Here is a 12,157-nt window from a genome sequence, read left to right on the forward strand (position 1 = left end):
AATAATCCTATCCTATGAACCAAAAGAGGCCTACTATTCCCTTTGAAATGTGAAGGATTGGACTCTATCCTACATAGGATTAGGAATTCATTCCTACAAACCAAAGGGATTCATAGGAATTTTTCCTTTGAAAATCCTATCCTATAAAATTCCTACAAGATTCCTACAAACCAAAGGAGGCCCGGTGAAGGCTTCCGCCTGGTGGATCCTTGGCAGGGCGGCTCCCACGCCGGAACTCCAGCATCCTCAAGGAATTGTGGACCACAACAGGAGGGCTCTCTCCTCCTCGTACGAACCGACGACGAGCTCCCCGTCGACAGTTTTAGGTCAACCAGACTTAGGTACACTACTAGCCATGCCGGAGATGATCAGAAAGGATGGGAAGGGATAGAGTGGAGCGAACTGAAGCGAAGTAGAGTGACACAAATAACTAGGGTTTGATTCAAGGAGGGGATTGGGACGAGATTGTGTGAGGTCGAGATGGGTCTGTCCAGCATGACGAACATGTCCGCGTGTGTCCAAGCGGCCACATATCCACCCCACGTATAGGCTGTTGGGTGATGTTTTTGGATTCAGACGATGTCCGAGCGTCTAGGGGGAAGTGGGGTGCAGTTGCAGATGCTCCGAGGCGGCATGACAACTTGTGAAATGGAACAGTAAAATCAGCGATCAATCATCAACTAGCCGGCACTGTCGTGCGGTCATGCTACTCTGGCTGCATCTGCCCACTTCCGATCTGGGCTCAAACAAAACACTAAAGTCCCGTGCTCTCCAGAGGGTGTCGGTGCGCCAGGTCCTACGCAGCTCGAACGCTTCATGTGCAATGCATCGCCCGTATCGCACTAATAAATTATACTGGCAAGTGGCAGCATCAACGCGATCGATCGATGGATCCGTCCAGGAGTAGTGCGATTCGTTGCCTCCAGGACAGGACCACGGATTTATTTACCGATCACGTACGTACGCACGCTACAGACAGTCTGAGAACTCTGAACTCGATTAAAACACCGTAGCAGTAATACTCCTATTTACCGATCGCACAGTACAGCTCAAACGAATCAGTAACATGAATTTCACGATCGATCCATCGATACATTGCCTCCAATTACAGAAGTAGCCATGGATGATTTGCTCAACGAATCATTCTCGAACTGAATCCGGTATAATGAAACCCCAAACAAGGATCACCGACTGGAAGAAGAAGAAGAAGAAAATCAATCGAACATGTCTTACAACTTACAAGATCCTACAAGAACCACCGGGCGAGCAGGCGACCGACGGCGGCGACGGCGAGGTACGCGTGGATAGCTAGCCTCTGCAGCGGGTGATGGAGGAGCAGCCGCGGGAGTAGGGGTTGGCCTGCCCGCCGGGGCGGCAGTTGTAGTAGGACGCGCCGCGGACCGAGCACGGCACGGCGTTGCGCCGCAGCGCGTCGTAGCCGATGTAGCCGCCCCCTCCCAGATGCCTCCGCAGCGTCGCCTCCCCGCCGCACCCCTCCTCGTCCTCCACCCTGCACGCCGCCCGCATGGCGGTGACGGCGCCGCCGCCGTAATCCTCCGCTGCCCACGTGCTGCTGCCCGCGTCTAGCTCGGCTGCGACGACGAGGACGAGGAGCGCGGCAACGGCGACGATGAGCGCAAGTGCGGCGCGGCTCGGCAGCGGCGGCGCCATCTCGCGCACCCTGCCAGACGCTGCGCTCCGGGAGGGCGGGGGTCGACGCTACTAGCTAGATAGCCTGCGCCGATCGAGCTATGACACTAGCGCAATGCTGCAGTGCTGCTGCCTTTGCTCTTGTGCTTGTGTGTCCGTCGACGTGTGGGGTAGTGACCGGGCTGCAGTGTAGTTAAGATCGCATCAGGACGGTCGCTTAAAGAAATCAGCAGAGTTCTAAATGCGGAGAGGGAGTGAGAATCAATCAATACGCGGCAATGACTGACTTTTCAACCCCAAATCCTTGCACTACTACACACAATTGTACTGGTAACATTTTGTAATTTGAAATTTTGAAAAATAAGAACAAGCAAACCCTCACTCACAGACAAAGCTAAAAAATAGCTTAATGGGGTCATGTTCTATAAATGTATATCGATTAGTAATTAGTTAGTGAAGATCTTGCTAATTTCATTGGGGGTCAATTGACCCCGTGCTAACAAAGGTAGCTCCGTCTCACTGACATGAAGAAGACTAATGTCTTTTGGCACCTGGTAAGCGAAGCAAATGGTTGGCGAGATCCATGCGGTGTTAATTAGGGCGGCCGGACGGCCGGAAGAACATGCCAAATTTAAGATCAAATGGCAGTACAAGATGTGTGTACTCCGTTGGGATTGTTAATACACGATCCACATGCTTTAGGACACTGACTTTTCTTTGCCTCGATCGAACCTCCGAGCAAAACCCTATCCTCACTTGCTACGGAGCGGCTTGCCTAAGTTACTGTGCCTAATGTACTACAAAACCTGTGTGTGGATTCTGGCGATATCTTTAACCGCACTTGTTTACAGTGATTAGCAGCCAGGGCGGCAGCGGCCAACGACGACGATCGATCTTGACCCTTAACAACAACATGGTAACATGGCGCGGCAATAGGATACGGGGGAGGTTTTGTCCGCGGGCGCCGCGGGCACGTGAGAGGCAACCATTTCTTAAGCATATCTTGGCTGTATCTGCAGCTGCATACATCCAGCTGAAACACAGCTAGTTCTAAGAAATCTGATCTGCGCGACATGCACACACAGGCCTCGCTCGCTCTGACATCTGCATGATGGGCAGATTCAAATGGGACATGCCCTGTTGCCCTCAATAAATTTGGGCTTCTAGATGTATACAACATTATTTGGAGTGCAGAAAGTTTTATTTGTGGATTAATGGATTTGATTTGACGACACCAGAGCAAGGATGTATGCTGAAATTTTGTGGTAGCTGTTAGCAACAATCGCCCAGTTGTCCTCAATAAATTTGAAAGTTTCACACCTTTTTAAGAGAAAGCAGAAAGTCCGTGTGCTGAATTCAGTGAGAAAGAAATATCTGACAGTTTATTCCAGATGGGACCCCTGAAGGCGCCGGGCAAGGACGGCTTCCCAGCGAGGTTTTTTCAGAAAAATTGGCTAGTTATGAAGGGCGAAATTATTAGGGCTGTTCAGGAATTTTTCCGGACAGGGGTTATGCCAGATGGTGTGAATGAAACGGTTATCGTCCTTATTCCTAAGGTTGATGATCCTGTTCGAATGACTGACTTTCGGCCAATAAATCTATGTAATGTCATTTACAAAATTGTTGCTAAGTGCTTGGTGAACAGACTCTGGCCACTTCTTGATGAGATTATATCACCTTCTCAGAGTGCATTTGTGCCGGGTAGGCTGATCACAGATAATGCACTACTTGCCTTCGAATGCCTGCATTTTATTCAGCATGAGAAAAATCCAGAAAATAGCTATTGTGCGTACAAGCTAGACCTATCAAAGGCCTATGACAGGGTCGACTGGGGGTTCTTGAAGCAAGCGATGGAGAGGATGGGCTTCTCTCATCGGTGGGTGCAATGGATTATGACATGTGTCACCACGGTGAGTTATTCTGATAAATTTAATGGAGCCCTTCTGGATTCATTTGCACCGACGCGAGGGCTTCGGCAAGGTGACCCCTTATCCCCCTTTTTGTTCCTCTTTGTGGCTGATGGATTATCTGCTCTATTGAGACAGGGAGTGCAAGATCATGCCTTCCAACCAGTAAAAAATTGTAGTAGGGCGCCGGGAATATCGCATCTCCTGTTTGTAGATGACACACTATTATTCTTTAAAGCTAGCGTTGAACAAGCTCAGTATGTAAAGGGTGTCCTTCAGAGTTATGCGGGAGCCACGGGCCAACTCATAAATCCGCAAAAGTGCTCTATTCAGTTTGGTGACAATTGCCCTTTGGTGATACAAACAGCAGTTAGACAAGTATAGCAGGTACACAATGTTGAGTTTGAAGGGAAATACCTCGGTTTACCTACCCCGGATGGGCGCATGCATAAAGGTAGATTCCAAATGCTGCAGGCAAGCTTAACTAAGCGAATTATGGCCTGGGGGAATACGCTCTCACAGGCAGGGAAGAAAACACTGATCAAATCTGTCCTGCAAGCTATCCCTACTTACATAATGGGAGTGTTCAAACTACCTTATTCTGTGTGCGATGATCTCACCCGTTTGGTCAGAAACTTCTGGTGGGGGTCTAAAGAAGGCAAGAGGAAGACGCATTGGCGGGCATGGGAGAAAATGATTGAACCAAAAGGAAAGGGGGGCCTTGGCTTCAGAGACTTCCGCATCTTCAACCAAGCATTGCTAGCTCGGCAAGCTTGGCACCTTATAACAAGGCCGGACTCCTTGTGCTCCCAGGTTCTCAAAGCAAAATATTACCCTAATGGGTCCCTTCAGGACACTGTTTTTTTAGGTAACGCGTCACCGACTTGGCATGCTATCCAGCATGGTCTCGAGCTGCTCAAACGCGGGCTCCTATGGCGCGTGGGCAATGGAGAGCAAATTCGCATCTGGCGCGACCCGTGGATCCCGCGCCCAACTTCCTACAGGCCCATCACACAACGGCGAACATGCCGGCTCAGGCGGGTATCGGAGCTATTGGATGCTAATGGAAGGTGGCGGGTGGACCTCCTCCAACAACACTTCAGCGCCCCCGACGTGGAATGCATCTTGGCGATCAAGACCAGCCCACGCAGGATGGAGGACGTCCTATCATGGGCGCCGGACGCGCGGGGCAATTTCAGCGTCCGCAGCGCATACAAGACCGCTCTCGAGGAGCGGACCAGCACCTCCGCGTGCGCCACGAGCAGGGCACCGGACGGCACTCGTACCGTCTGGAAGGCAGTGTGGGGGTGCCCTGCTCCCCCTAAGGTACGATTTTTCGCATGGAGAGTCGCGACGAACTCTTTGGCAACGCTTGAAAATAAACATAAACGAACACTGGAGGTGTCTAATATATGTGCTTTATGTGGTTTGGAATGCGAGGACACATACCACGCCCTATGCCGTTGCCCGTTGGCCCGACAGCTATGGACAGCGATGGCGCGTACATGGAGTATGCCCAAGCTGGAGACCATCGTCAACACTGGGCCGGAGTGGATCATCCACCTGCTGGACCAATGCAAGAACGAGGAGAGACTCCCTGTGGTGATGACACTTTGGCGGAGCTGGTATGTACGTAATGAAGTATACCACCACAAACCTGCACGACCACTTGAGGCTTCTACCAGATTCCTGTCCGGCTACATCAATACGCTGTTGTACATTCAGCAAAATCCATCTGATGACGTTGCCAAGGGGAAGGGAGTGATTACTTATGGTGGCCGCACGTCCGGCAAAGAACGACATAAAATACCAAGCACTTGCTCACGTCCTGTTGAGCACTGGAGCAAGCCTCCATTTGGCTGGGTAAAACTAAACGTGGATGGTGCATGGAAGGAACAGGAGGAAACAGGAGGTGCTGGGATGATACTTCGTGATCACACAGGTGCCGTCATTTTCGCTTCTTGCCGGTTCATCCCATGCTGTACGAACGCCCTCGAGGCAGAGATGGCGGTACTCATGGAGGGAGTGACTCTGGCTATGGAGCGGAGCCCGGACAGGTTGATAGTGGAGACGGACTGCTCGACGGCGGCTCACATGGTCAGGGACACCGAAACCAACAGGGCTCCAGTGGCGGCCATGGTTGGCGACATCAAGCAGATCCTAGCTGTCCGGCCACATGAAATAGCGGTGATTAAACGAGAGCAGAATAAAGCTAGCCACGCTCTCGCACAAATGGGCCGTTTATTGCCCAAAACTGCTGTTTGGCTTCATTGTGCCCCTGATGAGGTTGACATCTTATGTCAACAGGATTGTAATGACTCTGGTTAAGTAATGAAAGTTTCGTTATGCGTAAAAAAAAAGCAGAAAGTGCCACCTATTTTTAACAGCTAAGTGTCAACTATGCAGTGAACAGGCTTTTTCTTAGGCTAAACTCGTGAAGTTTTATTCAAATCGTCACAATGTTTAAAGGGACGAACCAGAAATTATTGGGCTGGCCGAACCAAACATGGCGGCCAATCCCTAAAGACAAAAGCATGCTTCATGAGATTCCGATCTTTGAAATTTGAACTACTAAACTCATAAACAAAATTACAAATGGGATTTTTTCTAGAACGATCTATTAATTGTCTCCTTAATGATAGCTCCATATGCAAAAGAAGTTCCTTGCCTGATATAGCCCACCACCACTTTGCAATCAGACGCCACATGAATTTCTTTGGACATATAGATCTTCCGCTAAAAGTAATTATTCCCTGGCCGCAAGAGCTTCTAGAGTCGTTGGGTCCATGATCCCCCTTATAGCGATCGATGAAGATCCAAGAAACGAGCCCCCATCATCACGAAAGACAACGTCCACAACTCCAAATTCTTGGTTCCGTGCCACCACTACATCGCCATTACACTTCACACGCTCCTAAGGAGGGGTGTATCAAACGGTAGGTCTAACAACAATGCTTCTGCTAACCGGAGTGTTGGTCTTCCCAATTACCTAGATATCCAACAAAAACGAGGATATGAACATATGTGTGGCCATTGGGGTTTGGAAGATTTCTTCATGAATAGTCTTCCTTCTTGCGCTCCAGATGGCCCAAAAGGTCACGACCAAGCGGGTGAATTTATTATGCGACAATGCATGATTCATGAATGGAGAAGATCCAATTCTTCGCATTCATGTCCTGGTTAGCATACATTTGCTCAACCATCTCCTCGGACGAGAGTGACAAGATACATCCAGCCCATTTTCATTCCATCGATTGATAAACCCTAGCTAGGCATTTCTATTGGGCCGGGCCAGATTTGAGCCATTGAGCCACATCGAAGCAATGGGCTCTGTGACACTAGAAAAGACCACCGGTGGTTCTCTCCAAGACATATTCGACGCTCGTCGTGTCATCGGCAGTCAATTGCAGCATTTGGTTATCATTTTTACGAAGGTGTGCATTTTGTATTTCGCGCCTATAGCGTCAAATAGAGTTGTTTCTGGTAGAAAACGCTCACCCCATGCTTTCTTCATTAGGAATATGGACGGCCCATCTATGCACAACATACAGTTCTCGTTTCCAGTATAAGGAAGCTTTCAAGCGGTTTTAGGAAGTTTTTGGCCTTCTTTTTTCCCTTGTTGGTTTTATTCCCCTAGGGTTTTCTCTTATTTTGTTTGGCTTTTTTATTATATTTTTGTTCTTCTTTTTCCAGTTTGTTTTTATTTCACAAAAAATCATGAATATTTTCAAATTTGTTAACATTTTAAAATTCAGAAGTATTTTCCACAAGGGAAAAGATTGTTTCAAATCTAGAAAAAATATCAAGTTCATGAAGTTTTTTCAATTCCATGAAGATTTTTGAATTCTTGAACTCTTTTTTCCAAACCCATGAATATTTTCCAAAATTCAAAGACATTTTTTCAAATTCATGTATATTTTTGAATAAAAAATCATGAATACTTATTCAAACTAGCATATTTTTTTGAATTAGTGAACTTTAAAATCCATGCATATTTTTGTTTTCACCCAAAACTAATAATTTTTAAAAGGTAGTCGGGTTTTATTCAAACAAGATGGTGGGTTAACCAACAAGGAGAACTCCTAATTTGCACTCTTTGCACCAGTTAATGAGTCAGCGCTCACATGGTAGCTTGTGTGGGCTGGCTCACCAACGCGCTCTCTCGCGCTTGCACCAAACGATCGCTACTTGCCCTAAAAAAACGATCGCTATTGCTAAAATACCAATCGATCATTGACTTGCCAAGAAAATGAACGCATACCTACCATTTGACTGTTGACTTTATATTAAATAGTTCATGGAATTAAAAAATCTGCGGGTTTGAAAAAAGTTGCGAGTCTTAAAATGTTCAAAATTTGGAAAACAATGTATGCGGATTTGAAAAAAAAGGGACAATTACACTTGTGACCTTAATTGGAACCCACTACTCAATTTGCCCCTAATTCCAAAGTGTGCGCAAAGTTGCTCCTCTTCCATTAAGTGCTGTTATAGAAATGCCCTTCCGTACATTTCCGTCCAGTCAAAGGCCTTTGACCGTTAAGTGCGCGTATAGAAAAATCTAATGGTCAAAGACCTTTGACCGGACGAAAAATGTACTGAAGGGCATTTCTATAACAACATTTAACGGAAGAGGGGAAAATTTGAGCACACTTCAGAATTAGGGGTAAATGTGAGTAGGTGGTTCGAGTTAGGGGCTGAAATGTAAATGATTTGAAAAAAAATCATGAATTTGATAAAAGTTCATGAATATTAAAAAATGTTTGCGAATTTGAAAAATGTTCATGGATTTGATAAAGATCACTCATGTGCAAAAACACATGAATTTGGAAAAAAAATCACGCATTTGAAAAAGTTCATGGATTTTGAAGAAGTTCAAGCATTTGAAAAAGCTCACAAATTTGAGAAATAATTCATGGATTTGAATAAAGTTCACGGATTTGAAAAATATCATGTTTCAAAAAAGTTCACAAATTTCTCAAAATATTTGTGGATTTGAAAATTTTCATGCATTTCAAAATTTTCATGAATTTAGAAAAACCTCGCGAATTTGAAAAAACTTCATGCATTTGAAAAATTTCACGGATTTGAAAAATGTTCGTGGATTTGAAAAGGTGTTCCTGGAATGGGTAAAGAAAAAGGAAAAGGAAAAAAGGAAAAAAAAAGGAAAGGAAAACGAAAATGAAAAAGCAGAAGAGAAAAAAAAGGAAAAATGAACAAGAAAAACAAATAACAAAAAAAAGAAGAAAAAGCCGGTCCAAAATCTTCTAGAAGCTTCCCAAAACCAGTCAGACAGTAACATCGTTCATGTCATATGGGCCGGCCCAGTTGCTCAAAGATGGTGTGCGCCGCGTCCGAATATATAAGGATCCAACGCTTGAAACGCGGAATAGGATCTACGGCCAATGAGCATGTGAGCACAACAACCGAATAAGCTAGTAGCCATTCAAAATGAAACCCAAAACTACCGTGCCGAGCGTTATTGTGACATTTTGATGCTGCGGGCCAGCCCATTTGGTTTGCTGCATTTTCATTTTTGTTTTGTTTAAAACAGAGAAGAGTTTCCTAAAAAAATCTTCTCCACATTTATGCCGGACTGAGAGAAAGAGCGATGAGCGCACTAGCGATTTTGTGTGTATGATATGTAGGCCCAAATTGAAAATGCTCAGCTGCACTTAGTGAGCAACTGCCTTGCTGTTAATGGTCTAGAGATAGATGGGCCCACAAGCAATACTAAATGGAAATGCACCCGCGACCCACCACTCAAAAGGGATCCGGCTTGCCTGCTCCCTCCCCGTGCTCCCATCCGTGCTCCCACTTCATCCTACGGTTGTATTTTTTCCTTTTTTCTTTCTAATCTAATCATCTCCCCCCCCTGATTTTAAGGGGGTGGGGCCGGGCCTTATTTTGTTCCAATCAAATCATGCCACGTATGCGGGAGCACGGATGGGCACACACACGGGGAGCAGGCAAGTCTCGTCCACTCAAAAGAGAGCTTGAAAAAGATGCTCTGCTGCCTCCGGTAAACTTCGCCCCGTCGTAACCATGAGTAGGACAAAAGCATTCAAGCTTATGAACTTAGGGCGAGTTCTTTTGAGGGTTATGCGTGACTTTGAAAATAAGTTGCTCTCTCCCCAGTTTATTTTAGAAGCTTAACCTAAAATTTTATTTAGAAGCCTCCTACTTAAGCATTAAATAGTAGGCTTCTAAAATAATATTTTAGTGGGCCTATTAAATAAGCTGGAGAGGGGGCAACTTATTTTCACAGCCAACCATAAGGCCTCGAAAAAACTGACCCTTAGTTGCATGTCTACTAATCTGCACGAAATCAGCCCTGTCTCGGCTTTGTAATTATCAGCAAGCACCTCTTATCCATTATCTGGCTCTATCCTCTAGAAACAAACTGTTGACGCTCAGAAGTGGCAAATCATAAAAGTTGCTTAAAGCTATGTCAAGATTAATTCAAAGTTATGATTGGAAGTCGCTGTGGTATAGCTCTATTCGAGAAGATCAAGATGGATTTGAAGATGGTCTAAAATGGAGCTCGGATGCAAAAGTTATGACAAGTTCGGAGATGCGCATACTGACATCAGATTATAAAATGGCCATAAACTCGATTGAGATGGCCTCTGATGGAAAATGTTTCCACACGAAAGTTGTGCGTCTCATCGAATCGGTTGATTTTGATATAAAAATCGTCTTAATCCAAGACCGTATGCAACCTGTGGAGGCAAAATAAGGTCAGAAACAGAAGCTGCAGAGTCATTTCGGACCGACCGAGTTGATTGACTCGGTGAGACCGAGTTGATCCGGAAAATTACAGAAAGTTACAGAAAGTTGGCAACGCTCACTCGGTGGGACCGAAGCAAACTAATCGGTGAGACCGAGTTGATCTGGGAAATTGCAGAAATTTACACAGAGTTGGCCACGTTCATTCGGTGGGACCGAAGCAAACCAATCGGTGAGACCGAGTTGATCCGGAAAATTGCCAAAGATTCCTGTCCGAGTTAGGTTAGGGTTTTTGACGTTTTGGATGGGCCGATTGAACGGGAAGTCCAGCCGCCTCATAAATAGATGAGAGGTGACGGCCGATTGAACAACACACAATCGACATATCAATCTATCATCTTTTATCTTTACCTTTACCTTCTCCCTTTGTTCTTCTTCTTCTCGTTCTTCATTCGTTCTTCTTCATTGCAGGGCGGCGAACCTCGAGGCTCTAGGGGCGGTCAGGCCGACCTAGGGCAGCCCATAGCTGCCGCGCGTCTAGACGGGATCCCTCCCGGGCGCGTGGGGTTTCGGGTCTACAAAAGCGCCTACCGGATTGCTTGCGTACCGCGCTTCCGGACGGGTCTCCTTCGAGGTGAGCTGCGGTGCATCACCCCCGGCGTCGAAGGTACACGGTGACGTGTTCGTGTGCGAACACACTTTTTGGCGACTTCGCTGGGGACAAAGCTTTGAACGGTCTCCGGCCCGTTCTTGCTACGAAGAGATCGTCATCTAGGGTTTGCAATCTACAAAGGTAATATGAATACCCAATTCACATATGTAGATGCAAATAATGCGTATGTTGTTGCTAGATCATCTAATGAGCATAATGTATCGGCTAGCCCTAGCTTTATCAATCATGCATCTAATTATGTGCAAAGGCCGATGCAACAAAATCTCCATGATTCTACTTCATATAATTTTAGCAACATGCAACATATGTATCCCAACTCCCATGCATCGGCAACCCCACAAATTTATATGTCGATGAATAACACGATGAGTTTGGTTAATCATGTTGAGACACCCTATGTAGGAACTTCCAATGGTATGCAACAAAGTGTTTCAAATTTTTATTCATCGGCAAATAACTTACAATCTGTTAATCCAAACGTGCCAGTGGATAAGGGAATTGGCCATGTTACTACTAGTTATTTGGCCAATTACCCTCAACCATCATATGCTACACCTCATGTTAGTAATTTTTCAGCACCGTATGCGACTGTAGATGTTCATAATTCGGCCCCGCATCTTCATGGTCATAGCCGAATAAGTGAAATTTTTACAGGAACACATGTGCCGTCATCAAATACTGTAGCATATAATGCATACTCTACGCAATTTGAGAATTTCGGCAACACTCACGAATCATTGCCGAAAGAATCTTAAAGTATTGCGGAGCAATCTCTTCCAGAAGCGGTTGTGGCTGCATTAAAAAAGAGCTTGGCACAAAATAAGAGGATTAGTGCTCTTTGCCTTGAACAATATGAAAAGGGCTTGTTTCCTGATTATGCTGCAATAAAGGCTAGAGTTTTGCAAGAAGATGAAACTTCATCAATCGATAGAATTGGCGAGAGAGCATATCGTTATACAGAAGTGCATACACCTCCACCTAGTACCGCAGCATATTATTGTTGGGGAACGTAGCAGAAATTCAAAATTTTCCTACGTATCACCAAGATCTATCTATGGAGAAACCAACAACGATTAGAAAGGAGAGTGCATCTACATACCCTTGTAGATCGCTAAGCGGAAGCGTTCAAGTGAACGGGGTTGATGGAGTCGTACTCGTCGTGATTCAGATCACCGATGATCCTAGTGCCGAACGGACGGCA

General features: G+C 45.8%; 1 protein-coding gene across 1 annotated transcript; it reads right to left on the reverse strand.

Moving 5' to 3' along the window:
- Positions 1-1,055: 1,055 nt before the first annotated feature.
- Positions 1,056-1,842, reverse strand: LOC119273010 (rapid alkalinization factor-like). Its single transcript, XM_037554331.1, has one exon. It carries the CDS (start codon positions 1,669-1,671, stop codon positions 1,309-1,311), a length of 363 nt encoding a protein of 120 aa, XP_037410228.1. The 5' UTR covers positions 1,672-1,842; the 3' UTR covers positions 1,056-1,308.
- Positions 1,843-12,157: the final 10,315 nt, after the last annotated feature.

Source organism: Triticum dicoccoides, chromosome 3A, assembly GCF_002162155.2.
Source record: "Triticum dicoccoides isolate Atlit2015 ecotype Zavitan chromosome 3A, WEW_v2.0, whole genome shotgun sequence".
In the NCBI taxonomy this organism is placed as follows: Eukaryota; Viridiplantae; Streptophyta; class Magnoliopsida; order Poales; family Poaceae; genus Triticum; species Triticum dicoccoides.

Excerpts from the sequence above, each read along its gene's own strand:
- LOC119273010 (XM_037554331.1), bottom strand. The coding sequence starts at position 1,671 with ATGGCGCCGCCGCTGCCGAGCCGCGCCGCACTTGCGCTCATCGTCGCC.